The sequence below is a fragment of the Chlamydotis macqueenii genome, chromosome 25 (genome assembly GCF_036417535.1).
Source record: "Chlamydotis macqueenii isolate bChlMac1 chromosome 25, bChlMac1.mat, whole genome shotgun sequence".
NCBI classification, from domain to species: Eukaryota; Metazoa; Chordata; class Aves; order Otidiformes; family Otididae; genus Chlamydotis; species Chlamydotis macqueenii.
The window spans coordinates 4,915,220-4,939,030 of NC_141580.1; the positions used below are offsets into that span (position 1 = coordinate 4,915,220).

Sequence of the window (23,811 nt, forward strand, 5' to 3'; positions counted from 1 at the left end):
CAGAAGGGACTTTCAGAAAGGAGCCCTGTTACCTGCTTTGCTTTGAAACACAGCTCACAAAACAAAGTGAAAATTTCAAAGAAAAAACAGTTTTAAAATAAACAAAGTCCATCTCTATGATACAATGTTTTCTTACTGGCATGTTAGGACCAGTTCATTATTCCCCTTCGCCTGCCCCCCCCCCCCCAACTCTCCACCCTTGTTGCACAAAGATCCCAAAAGCACTGAATGGATTACCTAATGGTTTCTTTAAATTGGGTAAAACTTGTAATACAGGATCAGTAACTCTTGGCTAATTAGCAATGTCCTTCCTTATGGCTTACCAGATCCAACAAGCCAGATCTGGTGTTTGTAGCATCCGAACAAAATGTGCCAAGGTTTTCTTGAACAATTTTCTGTGTTATTTAAAGCTGTATTAATTTATCAGTTTTACAGAGCATAACCACATTGCTGTGATACAAATAATTATAAAAACTTCTAAGTAGCCCTTTATTTCTAAAGCAAAGGAAAGTATCTATGCTTTGCACTAGGTTTTGATTGTGCTGAACTAGAAGAAGAAGGAAAATGAATGATTGGAGTGCTCTGTAGAACACGTCTGTCCTTATTTCACATTCTGGAGAAATGCACTGGCTTTATCCACGTCCTAGTTTCCTCTCACGTGGAGGTAAATGCACTCCCTGCATTCCTGTTATGCTCAGCTGTGGTCCAAATGGCACCAGCTGAAGACATAAAGCGGAATGCCCACTCCACTCCACCGCTCTGATGATTGTAACCTTCTCTGACAACTGTGTCACTGCATTCTGTCATGGTCAGACCAGGATGGCTCACAACACTGACCTCATGGTTCACTCTGTTTACTAACATCATCTCTCATCGATGGCTCTAACACATCCGTTCCAGTTGCTGTCTTTAGTAAGTGGTGTAAACCAATTAGTCCTTAAACATATAAATATTGGTTACACTACATCCTGTTCTCTAAATGAAAGCAAGTATTCCATGGCAAAAATGACTTCTTTCTGGAGAATTTTTCATGGCTTTAGAATACTATGTAAAAATGCAGATTTCCCTTTTTTTGAACACCTTATGATACAGTGTCACCAGCCATACGATGCCCTGTATCTAATGGTTATTCATTATTTCTGAATTTCATGGAATCACAGAACGGTTTGAATTGGAAGGGACCATTAAAGCTCATACAGTCCTGCAAGGACTCCTGCCAGGAGCAGGGACATCTCCAACCAGATCAGGTTGCTCAGAGCCCCGGCCAATCTGGCCTGGAACATTTCCAGGGATGGGGCATCCACTGCCTCTCTGGGCAACCTGGGCCAAAACATATTTCTTCCTTATATCAAGTCTAAATCCACCCTCTTTTCATACAAAACCATTACCTCTCATCCTGTCCCACCAGGCCCTGCTGAAGAGTCTCTCCCCACCTTCCCTGCAGCCCCCTTTGGGCACTGGGAGCCGCTCTCAGGTCTCCCCGGAGCCTCCTCTTCTCCAGGCTGAACAGCCCCAGCTCTCTCCGCCTGTCCTCACAAGAAGAGGTGCTCCAGCCCTCTGATCATTTTTGTGGCCTCCTCTGGACTTGCTCCAACAGGTTCTGGTAGACAAGTTATGCATTTCTAAATGTAATTAGGGTAGGTCTGCACCCTAAATAATAAATAATGATACTAATATTTAGCACTTGCATGCACTGTTTACATTTTCTCACAACATGCTGAGATGAAGTTGGGATGATAATGAATGGGGGTAGTAGTATCATTCCCATTTTATTGCTTGAGAAATTGGAAAAAGAGATGACACAACTTGCTCAAGGCTGCAAAGAAAGTCACTGATAGCGACTAAATTAGAATTCATCACTTCACAGATTCTACTAACCCAGCCATTAGATAACACAACTTCCGCAAAGAGCCATTCTCTAGTTACAGCAATGCTTTCTGTATCTGATCGCACTGCAGAGATAATTTGGTTGATCCATTTCAAGTGTGTACTGCTGGTCAAGACCCTGCACATACCTGGATGACGTTCTCCAGTCTCCATGTGCCAACAGTCCTATGAAAATTAGTACAGAACATGATGTCTATGTGTCTTTGGTGATTTTGTAGCACTTGGGAAACTTTAAAAAAGAGATGGCATATGTGCTTCTTTCTCTTAAGTCTCAGATCAGAGTCTTGAAAGAAAGGAAATCTTCAGGAGTGTGCTATTGTATTGCTTGAAAAATTATTTTGGTAATTCATTGTATTAAAACTGATTGAACTCTGCTAGCTGGTATTTATTCTACTTCGGTATTAAATATACACAGAAGTGGTGTTTCAATATCAAGGAAGTGACTGATCCAGGACCAAATAAACTGCAATTTTAAAAATGTGAAGTATCATAAAAAATAACACACTCAAATGAATATATTCTATTCCCCATAAATGGAATAGGATAGCAAAAAAAATCAGTAGGAGATAAAGTCATTTCTAAGTCTAAGTGAATGATGTAACAATACTTTTGCAAACTAACAAGACACAGGAACTCACAGGCTATAAAAGGAGGCTGAAACCATCAGCATCCACAAATCACCTCTTGTAGTTTCACCTGCCATTTAAGGAAGTCCTGCACTAAATAGTTCTCCAGTGTGATTTATAAGACTTGAACGCACTCCAGAATGTGTATGAGTCATAGCTCATTTCACTTGGAGAAATGTTAAAACTTACTAAGGTGTATTACAACAGGCAGCTTTGGTAGGTGAATTGTTGATCCTCTGGAAGAAGTTTGCAGTGAGGTAATGCAGCCATGGTTTGTGCCACTAATCACACATTCCTTCTGGTGATGTGGCCGCACATTGGCAGGTTTCTTTCTTCTTTATGAGCAAGACATTTCTGTAGAATGCAAATTTTTTGCTTTCTGCCTGCCTTGTGAATACAGATGCAAAATTAATGAAGTCATTTCAGAAAGAGAAGAAAAGAAAATCTAGCATTTGTAACACTGCTAAAAACACTGTTTGCATGCTATTATTGAAGCAGAGAGAACAGGTAGAAGAGCCAGTAAAACATTTCACAATGTCCACACCCTGACCTACAAAGGTTTCTAAAGTTTTGCTGGGAGATGCCTGATCCTGTGCATGAACCACTTAGAAAAGGGAAGGATCTATAGACGGAAAAGCAAGGAAAGAATAATGCTTGAGAGGCCCGTGCCCCCACCTTGTCCCCCTGTCCTGAATTATACAGCAAAAGCATCTTAATTACTGACTCGTACATTTGGCTTTGTGCAGTCACAAGTAATGTTTTACTAGGTATTGCTCCCTCATAATTCCTTCCTCAGTAAATTTTTTTGTTTCTTTTCAAGTTGCATTTTTACGATATTTTTAATTGTATAACTACAGTGAAGTGACCTACTTGAGCCACACACCTAGGGGTTGGCATAAAAGAATTGTTTGTAAAAATATCCCATTAATAACTTGCATCAATATATTACAGTTCGGACTGCGCTTATGATAGATGCTCACAGCACCAGACGTGACCTAATGGGGAAACAGGTGCATGGCTGCTTCTTCTGGACATATTAATTTGCCTTTTGAAAGTCTGAATATGCATCAGAAGCTTAAAGGCATAAAGTCATAACATCAGCTGTGGTAAGGACACTTCTAATAACTATCTAGACTTCAGGGGTAATTTTTTTTTGCTTTCCAACGTCCTAAGGACAAGTCAAAAGGAGTTAATTTGATAGGCTGTTATTAGGCTCTATGAAAAGCAACAAAAAGGAGGAATATACTCTGAGAAAAATGTATTTCAATTTAGAGGAATGATTATTCAGAGGAGGTAGAGAAAAGAAAGAGGAACAAACAAGCTGAAGCAGCTGCCAAACTATACAGTACGTCTTTATGATAGAAGTTAATAGTCTGCTATTTTTAGAGGAAAAGTACCAGTTTTGGCCAAGAGCTATACCCCTGAATCATGCATACAAGAAATAAAAGCATAAAATGCATAAAACAAATAGTCTGGAAGCAATTCTTGCCACAGAAATCTCAAAGAAAAAAATATGTAATGTTGCTGCACATAGACAGAAATTGCAATTTTAAAGTTATCAGTGCAGGAAAAACACTTTTTCATTCCTTATTAGTGAGACAGATTACTGATTTTTGGAAGCCATTTCAGCGCCCAGGCTCTGTTTCTTAGTCAATCTCACTGCAGAAGAGTCTCAAGAAAGTTACCAAGACCTTTTGTGAATGGACGTGTTCCACTGGAAAGAACATTGCTGCTATGCAGAAAAAAACATAAAAACTAAACCAAAGAAACCTTTTCTTTAATGTCTAGAATTTGTTGCTGTCTAAAAATTAAGACACTCAAGCAACAGTCATAAAGAAAGGGACATAATTCCAAGGGATAATGAACATTCTTGTCCTCAAAAATCAGCTTTCAAGATTTAGAAAGATAGGTAATACTTGTTGCCGCTGCTTACAAACTCACTGCCATACACAACGCTAAACTCCTGTAATTACAGCTTGCGGCTGAGAAGATAAATATTACTTTAAACATTTGGCCACAAGAGTTATGCAAAAAATTTTTCTTCTGGATATAGGAGCAGAGAAGTAGGTAATATGTGAAATTTTGTTATGTAATACACGAATTTCATTAACCACGTTCAGGTTCCAGCATGGATTCTCCCGCTGTAGCAAATGTAGGTGGATGTGCCCACATAACTCTTTTCAGAAGGCATGCGGTGGCCTCTAGCGACAAGCAGATACATACACACCGTGGCTCTGCTCCAGCCGGCGCACTGAGCATCAGCGCAGGATCCGCTCCTTCTGCGGCCGTGCCTCCCGGAGACTCGTAAGGCTAGCGAACAGCTCTGACCTGGAAACTTCTGTGGAAGTACTGGTTGTAATGGACATTCCTAAAAGTGCCCAGCTTTCTCAAGGGGAGTCCTTTACACAGATTCTGAAGCTGGGACAGTATTTTGGGTTCCTTCTCTTTACAAAGCAAACAACCCATAGTTTGCTGCTGGTTCTACGAACACTGGGAGAGGGGATGCCATGCGGTCACTAGAATGCATTGAAGGGATGATTTAGCAGAGTGCTCCCCCCCAAAAAAGACGCAGTCATGCAACTGTCCAGACAACTCCTGACAGTTATGAGTGCAATTATACCCTTGAAAAAAAATTAAGTTTTTCTCCAGGTTTGAGGGCTCCAAGTGTGACACAAATCAGGTCCATGAAACCACAAGGATTATTTTTTTCTAAAAGCTAGGGAAAAAAAAATCTACGCAAATGTGAATATGTGCAATATAGTGTGTCTGTACCTTTTATGGTGTACTGACAATGTACGCATATATTTGCACAGGGCCATGAAAAGTGTATTTGCTTACTGAATCATATAAATATGTAATATTTTCTCATGGGTACTGAACTATTCCAGCATTATGGAACTAAGAAAACCAGTAAGCTGAAATATTCTCCAGCTTACTGGTTTTCTCACTCCACTGACACCTCAGTTGCATAATTTTACAAGGGAAAAATATCTGCCTGGTAGTGTTTTAGATTATATTAGAGCTGGTGTTAATGACACTTCTAGGGGAAAAAAAGGAGAAGGTTCATTTGTATGGCCTGGAGCTGTTATTGTTGGCCCTGAAATCTGATTCTATTCGAGGAGAGCAGCTAAGACAGGAAAGGCAGCTCCTGACTTTCATTTTCAGCCTGTGGTTGGGGAAGGATGTAACCACCACATTGTCTTGTGCACCACTCCAAGATCTGGAACACTTCTTGAAGTATCATACTAGTTAAAGTAATGTTTTAAATTTACCTCTCTTGTCAAAAGCTCAAAGCAGAAAGAAACAAGGTGTAGTGTTTTGATGACTAAGTTATTTTCATTGGACAAAAGACAAAAAGGAGAGGGAAAAGAGGGAAAAATACGTATGTGAGGAAGACGGTGTAAGACCTTGTGCTGCAAATATTCAGGGTATAAGTGACTCCAGTTGAGTGACTCCACCTTTCTCTCGTCTGATCACATTCAGCAAAACACAAAACATCTTTCTTTACTCTTTGGAGAGAGCAGTGTTCAAGGGTGCAGCATTTGCATTAACAAATGGTGCAAAGATAGTTTCTTTTCAGGGTGAAGCATTGTCCTCAGCACTTTTTTCACTCCTTCTGCTCTTGGCTCACAACTACATAAAAAATTTAGCCTGATTTTCCCCTGAAAGCTCATCTTACAACGGTTCCCTTGGCTGTAAACGAGTTGTATGGCATAAATCAAGAAGTAACTTCTGGCAAGTAGGTTAAGAAGAGAAGGAGAGGAATTTCTTAGATACAGAAATATTGAATACTGGAATATGGCTGGAATATTGAACAAGGAATTCCTCTTCCTTGAATGCACTTTGTACACTGGAAGTTCAGGACTGTATTGTAAGAGATCTTTCAGATTCAAATTCTTATGACACAAAATCCAATCTGAGATCAGCAATACAGTTACAAGGACTAATAAACAGGCATTGCATTTCACTTCTAGAATGGATCACCACTAAAGACCGAACTAAAAGACTTTTCTTTATTTAAATCTTTAGGTCAGCCAAAAGAAAAGCATATGTTCCACCTAAAGGCAGCATAAATGCAGAACCAAAGCTGGGTGTGCCTTTTTTCCTTGAACTATCAAGACTGGTTACCCATGACTGGTTAGTAAAAGTGAGTAATACTAAAGGGTATGCACATGTTATCATAACCCTGCATGACTTATCTTCATTGCTCTCTAACATACATTAAACTTCCGTCACAGAGGTGAGATTTCTTCATGAAATCAAACAATTTATGAGTGTTGCTATGTATGTTTTATTGCGACTACACACTAACCATTCTGATGGAGCGCGTCACTGCAAGGAAGGGTTACTCATGAATCCACAGACCGTCCTCTATCGAGTATTCACAACTGAGTCTGGAGTTGGAAACTGCACTGCTGAACTAAAACAGCAGCAAAGTGTTCACAGCACTTCTTTAACATGGATCAAAACTGCAGAGTTCAGGGAATATTATTTTTAGGTTGCTCAAAACCTATTTACATAGCTTACTGTTACAACCAATAAAATTTTAAAAAAAATTTAATAATAAGGCAGCCCATATTCTTCCAGATAATACCTGGGCATAGTTCAAGAGGCAGTGACCACTCCCAGCTGACAGCCGTGCATCCTTGAAGATGTGAGCCACGGCAAGCTGCTCGCCCTCCAGCCAGCCTATGCGCCCTGCCTTTGTCTCATTTACTGGTGTAGATACAGTCTTTGGTGTTCACGCTTGCAGTTTCCAGTGATTTATACAACCATTCAAGACATACTCCATGAAAAAAAACTGCATTGAACCAAAAAACAGGAGCAAAACCCACCTCTGGATACCTATCCTGATCTTAGTAAATATTATTGCAAATAATCCAGCTTATTATTTGGAACAGAGGCATACATAAAATCGAGAGACTACAGAAATTTAAAGTAAGCTATTTGGAGAAGAAAAGAAAAAGAATGCTAAGAAAATCCAGCCCAATATCTTTTCATACTAAGTCTGCATGATGCTATTGCTCTGCGCTTCCAGTTGCATACACCTTGAACACTTTTGCTTAATAGTGAAGAGGATTCTGGAAGAAAAATAATTGTTGAAGGTTCAGCTTGAACCTGCTTGAAGTAGCAGAGTCAGAACACAAGGCCTAATGACCTAATCCTGATGCCCACTTTAATTCAGGTCAGGGTATAAGGTGAAGTTTGAGAAAAGTTTAGAAATTTTTATGTATCAGTGAATTTTATTTCTCTATCAATCTGAAGTGTAATTTTATGCTATTCTTACATTCCTAAACAGTATTCAGCTTCTGTAAATCTTAAACACCTGACAGTAATTTAACACCACACACAATTAGCTTTTGATATTTAAACTATGTAGGTGCTTCTCTATACGGAGGTGGGATGGTTATGAATACAAAGATTGGGAATTTGACCCATAAAAGCCAATCTAGACTTTCGATGACATCTTTTTGCATTTATAGGCAAACATGAAAGCTAACAAATAACCTTTGTCATTTTCTCCATAGAATGAAAAATGGAATCTTCAAGTGATGTGTAGGAAAAACACCATCAAGGTAACATGGAAACTAATTTTAACAACTACTAAGACAAAGCAGAATGTTTCCTCTTAAATAGACTATCATAAAATACTGTCAGAGATCTAGGCAGTGAAATATATATCCAAGAGATGTAAGCTACCAGGTGCTAGGAAGAAAACTAATTCTATCCCAGCCAAAACCAGGACACGGTAGCAGGATGCCTTGCTGTATTCCTCTTACAGCTTTAAAGGTGTAAGCTCTGCCCTACTAACACGATCGATTCTCACTCAGTCTGGATATTTTTAATGAACACAAGATGACCCACCTTGAGTTTCCATAGTGACAGTCCAAATGATATGGCTAGTATACTTTGGTTTCAACTGCCATAAATGTTTTTCATTATCAGTTACACCCAAAGAAGTTCAAAGTCCAAAGACAATTCACAGCATCCTCCTGCAAAAAAAAGTTCTGCCCTGAACGCTGATCACTTTGGTTTGGAAGATGCATATTTTCAGAATAGCCAAGTATGACAGCTTAATTCTTTGCCTTGATCCTATACTACTTACACTAACCTGTAGCACAGAAACTTAAAAAACTTAGCAGTACTGATTCACTAATATCCCAGTTAGGTGTTCTCAGAAACCTGAAGATGCTTCCAATATACAGTTCAATGCCTCCAGGGCTTAGTGTCTCACAGTTTCCTTGCCCCAAGGTTGAAGATCCGTATGTACAGCAGCTGTTTTCACTAATACAAGCAATATGTGTTAATTGTACATTAATAATACACTAAGGTTCTGTCAGTGCAATGCCCCAAGGAACTCCACTTACCTACTGTCCCAATGCACACCTGCCACCTGCTTTCCTGCAGCACTACCAACTCTCTCAGCAATCAGTTTCTTCCCTTGCTTTCCATTTTGTATCTGCATTTTCTGTATTAAAGTATACGCCGTTTAGGAACCTCAGTACAATTAGAAATAGGATTGTTGGGTTTCTTCACGCACTGAAAAAAGGGAGCTGATTTCCTGCTAATGAACATTAACACTGGGGTTTGCGACAGAACACTGAGCAGTGGAACTCGTTAGCTGGTAGCCTCTCTCTCTCTGGAACATTGATGAGGCAGGAGGGATGCTTGTTTTGCTTTAACTCCAGCCACACCAGAGGGCTGGAAGCCAGTTACACTGGAAGCTTGATCTCAACACCTCCTGCCACTCTATGGACCTCAGCATCTCATACATGAAATAAAGTGGGCAATGAAGATTTCCAATATTCTTCTTCCTATTTATTTATGGACAAAGCGATACTCTTTTGGCTTAATTTCAGTTGCGTTGAAAGCTAGAGTTCAACTTGTAACAGTTTTCTAATACTAAATGAACACATATTCAATGCAAGCCAACTACAACATTCACTTTCCAATGACAGTATGAATATTGGTTTGTGCTTATGATAAAATGAATTAACATTGTAGTTACAGATGCCTCCTTTCTAATAATTTATACACTGTTCTGGACTGTCCTGAGGCCTCAACTATTGTTTACTCAACAGAAATATACACTTGATTGCAAATATAAATATTTTAAGTCTCTTGTCACATACAGTCAGTTCTCATTTTAAATGTTATACACTGCACATGGGGGTAAGAATCTACTTCTTTGTTCAAAAGGACTATAGCGAGTGTGGCTGCAGGTATACTGCTATAAATGATTCAACAGTTCATTTGTGTTTCATCTTTTATTCAAAATAATAACAAAGCAAGGCAAACTACCTGGGAAGCTCTTCTCAAACACAGATGAACAGACGAAAAGCCCTTTACATTACATGGACTGTGGGGGCAATTCGCTGTGTGCTGTTTGTGCTGACACCAGTTACATTGTGTGTCAACAGAGGTGGGGTTTACAATTATTGTTCTTCCTCTTTGAAACAAGTATAAAGGTTTACAGAGCACACATTGCTCTTCACTTCAGCTGCTCGCTATCTGTGTAGCTTTAGCTGCTTCATTTTAGAAGACGAAGGAGAAATGGCGTTCTCTAACCAAAGCTTTCAGTGGGGTACAAGCACCCGCTTCCAATCCACTGCACCCAGTGTCAGTGGTTTAACTTCCAGGAAAACGACCATCCAAAGGGTTCAGGCACCCAGCGTCTACGGGGGAGCTGGTGGCTCTGGCACCCGCGTATCTACCAGCACCAACTACGGACAAGGCTTCGGTGGGAACTTCCAGCTTAACATTACTGGTAATGATGTGCTGCTCGCTGGCAATGAGAAATCAACTATGCAAAATCTAAACGAGCGTTTGGCTTCATATCTGGAGAAGGTACGTTCTCTAGAAAAGGCAAACTCCCGAATTGAGCAGCAGATCAAGGAGTGGCATGAGAAGAACACCGCAGACGTAAGGCATGACTATAGCTCATACTTTAAAACCATTGAAGATCTCCAAAATAAGGTAAGATACCATATAGGCATCTATAAATATATTTATTGCAATTACTGGGGAGATAGATAATAATCTATTGTACAAAACGTACTTTTTCAAATTGCAGTTGTCTCACCTAAGGAAAAAAATGTTTTAGCTTGATCAGATAAAAATTAGTGACAGATTTTACTTAATTTATAATACTAGGTACATGTCTGCAGGTGTGAGTAATCTCATACAGGAAAAATCTTTGCAACAAAATTAATGAATTCTATTATATTTGCCTTAGGTAATTTTAATCAGTGAAAGTACCGATGGGAATTTATACATATTTAAATGTAATTTAGCATCTGTTGATTTCAAAGTGTTTTTAGAAAAGGATGCCAAATGCTCCGAAAAAAAAATAACAGATCACTACTTGAAATAGTAAATTAGCACTAAAAACAATAAAATATTCCCACAGCTATCAGCTGACAGATTTGTCAAATTATATTTCCAGTGAACTTCCTTAAATCTTTCCCCTCTTACTTTTCACCCATTCTATTTCTCGTCCTTTAAAAGTAGATCCCTTCCAGACAGCAGTTCATCCCAACTATTTTATATGTCTATTTTATGGCACGATAATTTGCCTTTTGGAGAACCCGAATTCCTTCTATGCACTTCAGAGGGAATTAGCTTAAACCTAGATGACTAATAGACAGATAAAGTTAAGCCAGATGAAGCCCACATGCAGGATTAATTTCCAGAAATGGATGAAGTGTGCATTTATGTGCAAACATCACTTTTCAACCATTCCTTTTTAGGTTGGCGCTGCACAGTTGGAAAATGCAAGACTTGTCCTGCAGATTGACAATGCCAAACTGGCTGCTGATGATTTTAGACTGAAGTAAGTTCCATGATCATTTCACAGATTCTCTTTCATGCTCCTCTTATTCATGAAAGCTTCTAGTTATTAGTATCAAAGCTGAGAAGTAAACATTTTCTAATGTAAAGTTTAATAAAAAGAAAGATTTTACAACTAAGGCTGTAGTATTACTGATCCTAACATTTACATCAAAGAGTTGCATTTTCATGAGAACAAAACAAGCCTTATTTCACAGGTATGAGAACGAACTCCTGCTCCGGCAAAGTGTCGAGAATGACATTAACGGGCTAATCCGTGTCCGTGATAACTTGACTTTGACGAAATCTGATTTGGAGTCGCAGATTGAAAGTGTGAACGAAGAACTAGCTTTTCTTAAGAGGAACCATGAGGAGGTGAGAACAGCCAAACACTGTCAGGGAGAGATTTTTTTTAAAGTGGCAGATACAAACCCAGACTCACTAGGAATAATGAAATCTTCGTGGTTAGTCTGAAAGAATATTACAGTTACGGTGGGTTTCAGTTCCAGATTAGCACATAAAAATTTAGGCACCCATTCATATATTATATATGTGAATGTACGTGTGATTCTATTACAGAATCATAGAATCACAGAACGGTTTGGGTTGAAAGGGACCTTCAAAGCCCATCCAGTCCAACCCCCCTGCCAGGAGCAGGGACATCTCCAACCAGATCAGGTTGCTCAGAGCCCTGGCCAACCTGGCCTGGAATGTTTCCAGGGATGGGGCATCCACCGCCTCTCTGGGCAGCCTGGGCCAGTGCTCCAGCGCCCTCAGCATAAAACATTTTTTCCTAATATCTAATCTGAATCTGTCTCCCTCTATTTTAAAACCGATTATAATCAACTGAGAGACAGTCAATAAAACAGACACACCTAGAGAGTGACTCAGCTCAGCATAGAGCAAAGACCTATTGGCTGGCCAGCTGGGACACTCGCTGGTCTCTACTGGCTGTAACAGGAGCTCTGGCTCATGCAGAGGTACCTGTAAGTGAGATATGTGTACTCCGTATCTCCTAGGACTCTGAGCTCAAATTGAATCCCACCCTTAGCATTACATTCCTAGTTTCAAAGACCTACAAAGGTAAGAATGTTAGACATTCACTGTTTATTTCTCCCTTTCAAGCAAAGACACAAACTGAAATCCCAAATTCAAATTACTGTTTACAAAATCTCAATTATGGCATCGCCCAAACTTTCCTCTTAGTGTCATACTACCAACTTCCAAATTGTAAATTCCGTGTCACATTACAGAAAATATGTTCTTTAAGTACCGTATTAGAAAGATCCAACCTAGAAAAATAGCCAACCTAGCCACTCACTTAAAACTGTGCTGTGCACCACTGAAGCCTTTGTATCACTTCGGGCGTGCATGGCACTAACTGACATCCAAGCTATTCGGCACCAAAGGCTGAACTTCAGAAACTAAGGACTGAAGGTTTTCTTTAAGAATAATTTGTGGCTGAGCAGTTGCTACCCCACCAAAGTATACAAATGGGAACCATGACTTCTACACTCATTCCATACATCTGGTCCTGAGGAAATCATCTTTCTATAGTATATTCATCTATGATATAGCATTTATTGCTACAAAATAAGTAAGATGTTCTAACATGAGGTGCACTAAGCAGGTATTTACAAGGTGATGAAGTTATCTTGCCCTGAGGTGCTATTTAAGAATTACTTCTATGTCAGTAGATTTTGAATTTGCTTTGGATATTCGGGACTGGAAGTTCCGTGCTAATACAATCCTCATTGCTGTAGGATGTTGACAGACTGCGCAAACAGGTGGGCGGCTCAGTTAATGTGGAGGTGGATGCTGCTCCAACTGTTAATCTTGCAACTATTATGGAAAACATGAGACAGCAATATGAAGAAATGGCAGAAAAGAATCGTCAAGAAGCCAAAGAACAATTTGAAAAGCAGGTAAGGTCAATTAGTTAAACGTCAGCAAGAACCTCAGTCAACCTAGTTGCAGTTTACAGTCCTTTTGTTTTGCATTTCAGACAGAAGAACTGAACCAGGAAGTAGCAATCAATATTGAACAGGTGCAAGCCCAAAGGAAAGAGATCACCAGCCGGAGACAGATCTGTCAGGGCGTGGAGCTAGAATTACAGTCCGAGCTTAACATGGTAAATAATAAAGAGTACTTGAAATAAGGACTGTGATTAGTAGACACTTACATGCATAAATATAGAAACTGAGAGGCTTTTCAATCAAAATGCTATTTTAACACAAAAATGTATCATCTTGAATAACACATCTCTGACCTTTTCATTGGCTGCAGAAAAAGTCTTTAGAAGACACTCTGGCTGAAACTGAAGCGCGTTACAGTTACCAGCTAACCCAAATACAGGAGGCAGTTGCCAATTTAGAGGCTCAGCTAAGGCAACTGCGAGCTGACATGGAGGCTCAGAATAACGAGTACAGTATATTGCTGGATATCAAGACTCGCTTGGAAATGGAGATCGCCACATATCGCCATCTGCTGGAGGGAGAGGACACCGGGTGAGGAAATACACGCCCTTTGCTTCTCAGTTTGGGGTGCAAGTGAGCAGACACTAAATGTTCAGATAGTCCAGTATCCCATATTCTATACTGGAAAGAGCAGACATCTGTGAAAACAGGGCAAGCAGACACTGGTATTTCACCCCCCACGATTCTGCCTGTTCAGCAATTCTTGCTGGGCACATCATAGAATCATAGAATAGTTAGAGTTGGAAGGGACCTTCAACGGTCATCTAGTCCAACGCCCCTGCAAGAAGCAGGGACATCCCTGACTAGATCAGGTTGCTCAGAGCCTCATCCAGCCTGGCCTTGAACGATTCCAGGGATGGGGCATCCACCACCTCTCTGGGCAACCTGTTCCAGTGCTCTACAACTCTCATTGTAAAAAATTTTTTTCTAATATCTAATCTAAACCTACCTCCTTCTAATTTAAACGCATTACCCCTTGTTCTATCACAACAGGCCCTACTGAACAGCTTCTCCCCATCTTTCCTGTAGGCCCCCTTGAGGTACTGGAAGACCGCTATCAGGTCTCCCCGGAGCCTCCTCTTCTCCAGGCTGAACAGCCCCAACTCTCTCAGCCTGGCCTCATAGGAGAGGTGCTCCAGCCCTCTGATCATCTTTGTGGCCCTCCTCTGGACCCTCTCCAACTGGTCCATGTCCTTCTTGTGTTGGGGGCTCCAGAGCTGGACACAGTACTCCAGGTGGGGTCTCACCAGGGCAGAGTAGAGGGGCAGAATCACCTCCCTCGACCTGCTGGCCACGCTCCTCTTGATGCAGCCCAGGATGCGGTTGGCCTTCTGGGCCGCAAGGGCGCATTGCCCACTCATGTTGAACCTCTCGTCTACCTCTCGTCAGCTTGAGCTGAAGTCATAGCACTGCAGAAATGAGTCTGCAGATTAATTTCACCTATAGCTTATGGTTAGTAAGTTTTCCCTTAAGAGAGAAAACTCATTCAAACACGGTTAAATGTCTCTATAAAAGGACATTAGCTGTCTTGATTAAATGTACAGGAAACGTACAAGGATTTTTCTTCAACATATTAGAAACCATATATTTATACTTTTTAATTTATAATTTGAACAGACACTTCAAACAGGATGTATCTGCAGGAGAGCATGAAAAAGGTATGTCACACCAACTTCCGTATTTTTTGATGGCTGCCTGTTGAAATGTTGTGGAACTAAGTAGTCTGATCTAAAACAACACAGCAAATAATCAACCAGTGGAATCCTACATCAAGAAAGCAATCAACTGCATGAACAGATAACCTATAGCTACCATACAAAGCCTAGTTTTATGTATATAATTCAAGTGCCCAAAGTAAACCAACAGACTCCTCAACGAGCCAAGAGAATGTCAGAGAATTATTTAATTATCCTCCAAAGGACTTCAGAAGCATCCGCTTCTCTCCACTGACTACACAGGGAGACTAGGATGGTAAATAAAATATCTAGTTTAATAGCAAAAATATCAATTTCAGCGTAAGACTGTTTCTAGGTTTTAGGTCTCCAAGTTTGTGCTAAACTGAAGCAAAAATATCAGGAGGGATAGAGTGACTCACCACAATGTCCTCTATAGCATTAGGGGCAACATTCAGGATGCTCAAAGGAAGAGAAACCATCTCCTGCATACCCAAAAAGTTTACTTCACAGTAACTGCACTGAAAAGATGTCTTTATCTATTTTCTCATTTGTGGGATTGCTGCTAGTAGTACAGTAATATTATTCTGTCAATACACATGGAATTTAATTCATTCACTGTTCAATTTCATTACCAGAATCAAGTAAAGTTAAGAAGATCAAGACAATTGTTGAAGAGGTGGTTGATGGCAAGGTTGTCTCCTCTCAGATGAAAGAGATAGAAGAGAAGATTTAAATGGCCCCAGCACAGAGGAGATGGCCTCTGACCTTCTTGGAGCTGATGCCAAACCAAAAAGATTAAACTTTCTAAAGAATTCAATCTAATTCTCTCTAAAATCCAGAAGGGTTGAAAAGTGCCAAACTATCAAATATCAATCAATCTTTTTCTTTCTTACTTTTTTTTTGTGTGTGTATGACTATTAATAAAAATCAGTAAGTTATGAAGTACAAAATTTTGAGTTTACTTACATAATGACTAAATCGCTTGATAAAAAAAAAAAAACAAATCAGCCTGCTACAAATGTGTAATTGTTTCCAAGACAGATAAAAACTGAAGTATTCATAAGAGTCTTAAAATTACATCTAAAAACCTGCTCAGTAAAAACTGGAAAGTCAAATGAATTTACTGTAGCTTTTAAAATAATTTAAAATTAGAAAAATATGTAAGCAATGTTTGCTGTTGAAGTTTCAAAGCACTAAGTTGGTGAAAGTAATTAGATGAAGACATGGGATAAAATTTGCTCATGTGCTTAACAAGCTCTTGATTGTAGTGGACTCTTCTGAAAGCACTATGAAAATTTTTTCTTCATTTCTTCAGACAGTTCACTTCAACATCTGGTGCCTTAAGTTTTCTCACACTTCCAACATATTAATAAAAGCTTTTAGAAGAGAGCTGCTATTTCTGAAAACTTCATGGACACCTCATCAAAACTTCACAAGAAAGAATTTACCAGATACAGATGATACACTCTCTATCAAATATGTTAGTTTAATTACAATCCAAAGTTTAGCAATCTATTTTTTCAGCACATTTGGAGTGGATTTCTTTTTAAAATCACATTAAAATGTTGATTCAATGCGTCTTTTCTGAATTGAACTACCATTCAAATGTAATGCAGCTTCACTTCAAATTTTCAAATAAATAAGAAGTGTCAATTTTCATTTCATAATAAATTAAAATGTGAAACTGAAGAAGCCTGTTTATTATTGTTCACTCTCTGTGAATGTTGATATCACCAGGGACTACAGCAAGGAAAGATATTTTATCAATCAGAATATATTTTGCCTTTCAGTTCAGAAGTGAAAAGACTACCGTTCCTATTAAACCTTTCTCCACCAAGAACTGCACGTACCCTTTCCCATAGAGCGTAACTCTCCTATGCCACACCCAGATCTTCAGTTCAAGGAGTCCACATTTTCCTCTTGACAACACAACATGAAAACCTCTTCCTTTTGAAATTTCACCTGTCCAATGTGTTATTTACTGTACACAAACAGCTGCCAAAGAAAATAATCCTCTGCTGTCACGATCATGAGTCACTGATAGCAGGCTATCATTTCATTTCTACATAAATGCTTTACTGAAACCTTTGATCTACTGCTCATAATACAGTCCTGCCCAAAAAAGCACCTCTGCTCCCAGATGCAGATAAATTAAAAATTAATACATTTCAGTTGACAAATCCAATTATATAATTAAGCCATGACAAAGAAAAAACAATTTTCTGTGTACCAAAATAACTTCAAAAGAAATGTATATTGGTTTTGAAGGGTTTTCATGCCTAAACCTGTAACCAAGAAGAGCTATATTTGATCGTTAGATTTCTATTATGAAAAGCATAGAATACAGAAATATTTTTCCTTATTTTGAGATAATAGCAAACTATTTAGAAGAAAAAATGGCTAGTTTTCAGCTCAAAAGTCTAAACTGTTGGTATAGACTATGCATATTACACAGAGATATTTCAATGATGGAAGGTTTACAGCACAAAACAGAATTACAAATTATATTCGGTATAATCAAGTATATTTATATTTTCATATTAATGATCAACCTGCAGATCACTGATTGTCCAGATGTTTCTTCATACACTTTTGCTGATCACTATTCTCACTTAGACACATAGAGAGCACTGATCTGGCAGAGGTTCATGCCAGAAAAGTTTTGTGAGAAGAAACACGTTTTTGACATGCACCCTGGGAAGTATGACACGAAAGGGATCATTCCACTGACTTAAGCACCCTTCTATAATAATAGCCCCAAACTAAGAGAGCAGTGAGCATGTAATGACAAAAAAAAAATTATGTAGAAAGGATTTAAATGCGAAAAGAAATTTTTGTGCTCCATTGCACATGGCAAAACACTACCATGATGTCTTAGCTCTACTCCACCCATTTCCCTTATACAGCAAACACCTGGAGGGCAGCAGATTTCCACTCCCATGCGCAATTTAGATCGGAACACATCATTTTGTTTGGTCAGGACATATTAACTGACTTCCCTCCACACGAGAGAGAGAGAAAGAATTAAAGATCTTCCTAGGAGGTGGGGACTACCACTGAAACACGCCCTGTCTTCCCTATATAAAGGTTAAGCTGGTCTCTGCTCTACCTTGCTCTGTTTTATGCTTAGCAAAATAAACCAGGGCACCTCGAGCACCATGGCCCTTTCTGTGCGCACAAGTGCTGGATCTCGGCAATTCTCTTCTCGGAGCGGACTTGGCGGGGGATCTCTGAGAACGTCTAGCTCTAGTGGTGGAGGAGGCTTTGGTGGCAGTGGACTTGGGTTTGGTGGCGGATCTGGTGGAGGTTTTGGTGCTGCTTCTATGCTTGGTTCAGGTTCTAGCTTCAGTGGGGGTTTTGGGAGCAGCTCAGGTGGAGGCTTTGGAAGCAGCTTAAGCAGTGGCTTTGGTGGAGGCTTTGGTAGTGCGTTAGGTGGTAGCTATGGAAGTGGCTTAGGCAGCGGTTTTGGTGGAGGTTTAGGAAGTGGTTTTGGCAGCGGCTCAGGTGCTGGTTTTGGAGGCGGCTTTGGTAGTGGCTCAGGATCTGTTTTTGGCGGTGGTTTTCCTACTGCTGGTGCTGGGGATGGTGGCCTTTTTTCTGGCTCCAAAAAAGAAACTATGCAGAACCTCAATGACCGTCTGGCTGCTTACCTGGACAAAGTACGATCTCTGGAGGACGCCAATACTGAACTGGAGCGCAAAATCCGCGAGTGGTATGAGAAAAATGGCCCTGGCACTGCTGTCCCTGGATCTGGGAATGACTATAGTAAATATTATCCTATAATTGAAGATCTTCGAAACAAGGTAGCGAAGCAACATACTTATAGTATCTTTACATTTGTAATTCACCTAATAACATTTGGGATAAAAATAACAAATTCATTTCAGAAACTGAGATCAAATTTATTTTACAGTACTACCACTTGAATGTTTCTTGCATATTAATGGCAGTTCTGTAGCTGCATCACACAATGCTGTGCGACTTGGTCTAATTTGAATAAAGGAGAAGGCAGTGATGGAACCCAGTTCTACAAACTCTTCTAGATTACAAAGTTTAAATTTTAATGTTTCATACTGCTTATATCACAAATTCAGTTCCTCAAATAGGACAGACTACCTGGCAAGGTCTTCAGAGATGATAAACCATCTGGTCACAGAATGCAAACTGGTATTCTACCATTAAGTGAAGCACGTAGATTTGCAGATGCTGAAAATCTGTCCTATATATTTTCATAGTTATTTATACAAGAGTCTAACAAATTACATTTAATACTATAATCATATTTAGGATTAGTTATGTAAATAGCTACATTGAGCTGCAAAGCCCCTTGGCTATAAAATAATTCTCTGAGCATTTTTTGTGTTCCAGATCATTAATGCAACTATCGACAACGCCAGAATCATTTTGCAAGTCGATAATGCCAGGCTGGCTGCTGATGATTTCAGACTGAAGTAAGCATATCTTAATATTACAAAAACTTTTACTAATATCTTAAGGAAAAAATTACTTTGTATTTAAAAAATCTGTCATTTAATATTGTAATAATTATGTGTATTAAGATTTCACAGTAAAAGCTATATAAGTACATAATAATAGTTTGCATTTGACCTCATTAACCATGTAAAAAATCATATTTAATCACTTTATTTACAGATATGAGAATGAAGTGGCTCTTCGCCAGAGCGTGGAAGCTGACATCAATGGTCTGCGCAGAGTTCTTGATGAGCTGACCTTGACAAGAGCTGATTTGGAGATGCAGATTGAAAGCCTCAATGAAGAACTGGCTTATCTCAAGAAGAATCATGAAGAGGTATCTTTTTTTTTTTTTATTTGTGAATTCACAACAAGGCAGATGGCATTGTGAAATATCAAATTATTCCCTTATTTACGCCAGTGGGAGTTCCTTGGTTTCATTATTTGTTTTGTTTGCTGTTCTTTTTTGAGTTTACTGAAAGAGTGAAAGAAATACACACACAAACGAGGGATTCTTATTGAAACAGAATTTATATCATATCTATTTCTATATATATGTTTTTGGTAGAACTATTTTGCATTTTATTAATAGAAACTTTTTTTTTTTATTTTACATCTCTCTAGGAGCTTCAGGGTATCCAAAGCACTGCACTTGGCCAAGTCAGCGTGGAGATGGATGCTGCTCCAGGAACTGACCTGACCAAGCTTTTGAATGACATGAGGGGCCAGTATGAAGTCATTGCTGAGCAAAACCGTAAAGAGGCTGAAGCATGGTTCAATGAAAAAGTAACAACTAGAGTTGGCAAATTCAGCGAAATGCATGTAAAAATGAGGTAAATATCTGGAACAGTAAAATTACACCCTGTTCTTCCCTGTCATTTCAGAGTGGGGAGCTGAAAAGGGAAATCTCCACCAATACTGAGCAGCTTCAGTCAGGAAAGAGTGAGATCACAGATTTAAAACGGACTCTTCAGAGCTTGGAAATCGAACTACAATCTCAGTTTGCCATGGTATGTTCTCAGGAAGCTGCCAACTAGTGAGAGTAAATTCTCCAACTTCAAAAGTATTGTTAGATCTTATACTATTCTACAGGATTTAAGATTTGCATTTATTGCCTATTAAATCCTGCATTCTTTTAGTTCCTAAATGGTAGTAATATATATAATTGGATTGCAAGTAGCATGTTATAAAGCAGATGAAATTTTATGTTCACATTCAGTGAAGCAGTAAAGCCAGTTTTCAAACTGGTATTTCAAGAAGAAAATAAAAATCTCTAACTAATGAAGCTGTATTTACTCCCATTAAACTCTTTCAGTTGGTTTTGTCTTTGTAAATATGTTTTTTTCCTCAATGAGAGATTATTTAATATGCTTCTTACACAGAAAAAATCCCTTGAAGACACTTTAGCAGAAACGGAAGGAGGTTACTGTGCTCAGCTTTCACAAATACAAATTCAGATTGGGAACCTGGAGTCTCAGCTGTTACAGGTCAGGGCTGACATGGAGCGCCAGAATGCAGAGTATCAACAACTTCTAGACATCAAGACTCGCCTGGAAATGGAGATTGAAACCTATCGTCGCTTGCTGGATGGCGACTTTGTGTACGTAACTAATTTACAGAAAATATCTCCTTTGTTTTAATTTCTGTAGCAATATCCTTTTCAGGAAAAAAAAAAAAAAGAGGTAAAAACAAGTGTTACATTCACCAAAAGACAGTAAGGCACATAGAATGATTCTGAAATAATACAGATATATTCTACCTGAGGAGAATGACCCATTCTGCTCAGTATTTAAAATAATAGAATTTTTCCTGATCCTAACAAATATTCTGCAATATTGCATGTCTCTGATTCACTTTTAGGAGCGCGGGACAGGCAGTTATATTTGAAAGCTCATCCTTGACAGGGTCCAAATCACAAACACAATCACTGGATTCTTCTCAGGGTATGTAGAACTTGACTGAATAAAATTTTGTTTCTAAAGTCATTCTTATAAATAAAATAATACATGCTTTTCTGTATCGTCACAACAAGAAGCCAATTTGAAAGGAAAAGGATGTAACTTTTCATGTACATGTGCTGCTCTGTTTTATAATTTTTAACACTTCGGTAACTTTGTTTGTTTGTTTATGATGTTTAGATCCTAACAAAACCAGAAAGATCAAGACAATTGTTGAAGAAGTGGTAGATGGAAAAGTTGTTGCATCCCACGTTAAGGAAGTTGAAGAGAAGATATAAGGCGCAATCCGATACTGGAAAGGATCCGTTCACTCTGAGTTTCTTTCAAAGCCAAAATGGATAAATAATTTTTCTTTGGTATGAAGTGATAAAAATAGATTGGCTTTTTACTAAGATTCTTTTACATAAAACAAAGCCTATATTTTCATTCTTAGCAGTCATGCAATATGTTTTCTGCTTCAGTCTATTGGTATTACCTGTATTATTTTCACAGTGTTCTTTAAATATATCACTAAATCTTTGCGCAATACCTAGAAATACGATGTACACATCAGGCATTTAATTAGATATGCTTTGTAATAATTTTTAGTAATTAATAGATACAATAATTTTGCTACTCTAACCTCATTTTCCAGTTTTCTTGGCTAATAAAAGGCACTCAACAAGCTTTAAGGTATTAGTCTCCCTTTATTGTTATTTAGGACTGTTGCTCCTGATCCACATTTGCCATTTGGTTGGGTATCTTGCTTTACCATACACTATGTGCGCCGCATAGTACTTCCCATTAATTTAAAGAAATTCGTCGAATATTTAGAACATGTACACGTTAAAAAAGCTGCTTAATGCAGGATTAAAGGTATACTTGGTAGCTTATAATTTAAAGCTATCAATTTAAGAGAGAAATTTTTGCAAACAGAAGAACATATTCTACAGACTGCAGCTCTAGTGGGAAAGAAGGGATGCGCTGGTTTCAAAGCAGGCAGCAGCCCTAGCTGTGAAGTAGCAGTTCCATGTTCCAGAGTGCCATCTGCTGGGAGCACAATATGATCTTTCAAATTCCGAATTTGGCTTCCGGATGTCCAACTCCAATGAATCACAGAATCATAGAATGGTTTGGGTTGGAAGGGACTGTGAAGATCCCTAGGCAGGGACACCTTCCACCAGACCAGGTCGCTCAAAGCTCCGTCCAGCCCGGCCTTGGACACTGCCAGGGATGGGGCATTCACAGCTTCTCTGGGCAGCCTATGCCGGTGCCTCTCCACCCTCACAGTAAAGAATTTCTTCCTTATATCCAACCTAAACCTAGCCTCTTCCAGTTTAAAGCCATTGTCCCTTGTCCTATCACTACCTGCCCTTGTCAAAAGTCCCTCTCCAGCTTTCCTGTAGCCCCCTTCAGGTACTGGAAGGCCGCTGTAAGGTCTCCCTGGAGCCTTCTCTTCTCCAGGCTGAGAACTATTAATTTAAATGAACTACTTAAAGGAATCTCATCCAAAACACAATTAGGAACCAGAATACAACCTCCTTACAATTCACACCTAAACCTTTGTTCTCAAGCCAAAATGTTGACGATTTTTGTGTGATGCTCAGGTAAGACAAAGAAGGTACTGTGATCTCCTACATGTATATTACTGTGTCTCCAGAATATAAACGTTCTGCACATTCTATCACATCCCTTAAATATTTGATCCAAGTGAAAATTTTAATTGGAGCACAGATTTCATACTGTGCCTCTATTCTGCCTTTTTAAAACCCACTACAGCATTCTTCTGCTTCCTGCTTGGAATCAATATAAGTCAGGTTAATTAAAACAATAATCAAAGAACTAAATCAGCATGATAGAATCGCAACATCTAAAAGTCAGTCAAAGCAAAGGCACTGTGATAAATAAGCCAAAGGAATGAAATAGAAGAATCTTCTATATATGCCAGTACAAAGGAAGAACTTGAGTAAATGCACCATCTTCATCAGTTTAAGGAAGTAATTTATTTTCTAAAAGTATGGAACACAAATGTATGTTTTCTTTCCTCTTTAAAAACACTGCTGATAAAGAAATGAAAATAATCTTACCCCATGTGATGCATTTCATTCAGATTTTTACTGTTGCAGACAGTAAAAATTACATTATATTTTAAAAATTTTAAAAATTACAATATAAATGAAAATAATTATATCCAAAATAAACAAATTGATGTTGTTTATGTAGCTGCATATGAATACCAAGAGCACCATTATAGAGAAGTTTTAAGATTATAGACTGAAGGAAATTTTTTCTCTTCCTAAGAAAGGACAGCTTTCATCATCATCTTTCTTTCCTATCCATAATGTTTTTTTCATACATGGAAAACCTGAAACTATAATATCTTCCCCGTTATTGACATCATCTCCAT

At 38.8% G+C, this 23,811-nt stretch overlaps 2 protein-coding genes and 1 long non-coding RNA gene across 6 annotated transcripts in view; 2 read left to right on the forward strand and 1 right to left on the reverse strand.

Annotated features, from left to right (window-relative positions):
* The window catches only part of LOC147597763 (uncharacterized), a 53,851-nt gene that overhangs the window by 29,517 nt on the left and 523 nt on the right, over positions 1 to 23,811 (reverse strand). The window lies entirely within an intron of this gene.
* On the forward strand, positions 10,068 to 15,727 carry KRT20 (keratin 20). Of its 2 annotated transcripts, none has more exons than XM_086766554.1 (8): positions 10,068 to 10,490; positions 11,264 to 11,346; positions 11,561 to 11,717; positions 13,106 to 13,267; positions 13,348 to 13,473; positions 13,629 to 13,849; positions 14,536 to 14,558; positions 15,630 to 15,727. In XM_086766554.1, the coding sequence occupies exons 1-8, from the start codon at positions 10,068 to 10,070 to the stop codon at positions 15,725 to 15,727; spliced, it is 1,293 nt and encodes a 430-aa protein (XP_086622680.1). The 2 variants fall into 2 exon arrangements, with proteins under 2 accessions (XP_086622680.1, XP_086622679.1); XM_086766553.1 differs by lacking the exon at positions 14,536 to 14,558 and adding an exon at positions 14,936 to 14,976.
* On the forward strand, positions 18,138 to 21,703 carry LOC104484772 (keratin, type I cytoskeletal 12). 3 transcript variants are annotated; one of them, XM_010126945.2, is made up of 9 exons: positions 18,147 to 18,429; positions 18,475 to 18,797; positions 19,363 to 19,445; positions 19,648 to 19,804; positions 20,092 to 20,253; positions 20,352 to 20,477; positions 20,850 to 21,071; positions 21,341 to 21,410; positions 21,606 to 21,703. In XM_010126945.2, the coding sequence occupies exons 1-9, from the start codon at positions 18,153 to 18,155 to the stop codon at positions 21,701 to 21,703; spliced, it is 1,518 nt and encodes a 505-aa protein (XP_010125247.1). In that variant the 5' UTR covers positions 18,147 to 18,152. The 3 variants fall into 3 exon arrangements, with proteins under 3 accessions (XP_086622607.1, XP_010125247.1, XP_086622608.1); XM_086766481.1 differs by having other exon boundaries at positions 18,138 to 18,797; positions 20,850 to 21,067; positions 21,328 to 21,410; XM_086766482.1 differs by lacking the exon at positions 18,147 to 18,429 and having other exon boundaries at positions 18,597 to 18,797.

Excerpts from the sequence above, each read along its gene's own strand:
- KRT20 (XM_086766553.1), top strand. The coding sequence starts at position 10,068 with ATGGCGTTCTCTAACCAAAGCTTTCAGTGGGGTACAAGCACCCGCTTC. Across the intron at positions 13,268-13,347 it reads AAGAACAATTTGAAAAGCAG|ACAGAAGAACTGAACCAGGA; the intron begins GTAAGGTCAATT and ends TTTGCATTTCAG. Across the intron at positions 14,977-15,629 it reads TGCAGGAGAGCATGAAAAAG|AATCAAGTAAAGTTAAGAAG; the intron begins GTATGTCACACC and ends TTTCATTACCAG.
- LOC104484772 (XM_086766481.1), top strand. The coding sequence starts at position 18,153 with ATGGCCCTTTCTGTGCGCACAAGTGCTGGATCTCGGCAATTCTCTTCT. Across the intron at positions 19,805-20,091 it reads TCAAGAAGAATCATGAAGAG|GAGCTTCAGGGTATCCAAAG; the intron begins GTATCTTTTTTT and ends ACATCTCTCTAG. Across the intron at positions 21,068-21,327 it reads TTGCTGGATGGCGACTTTGT|GAGCGCGGGACAGGCAGTTA; the intron begins GTACGTAACTAA and ends ATTCACTTTTAG.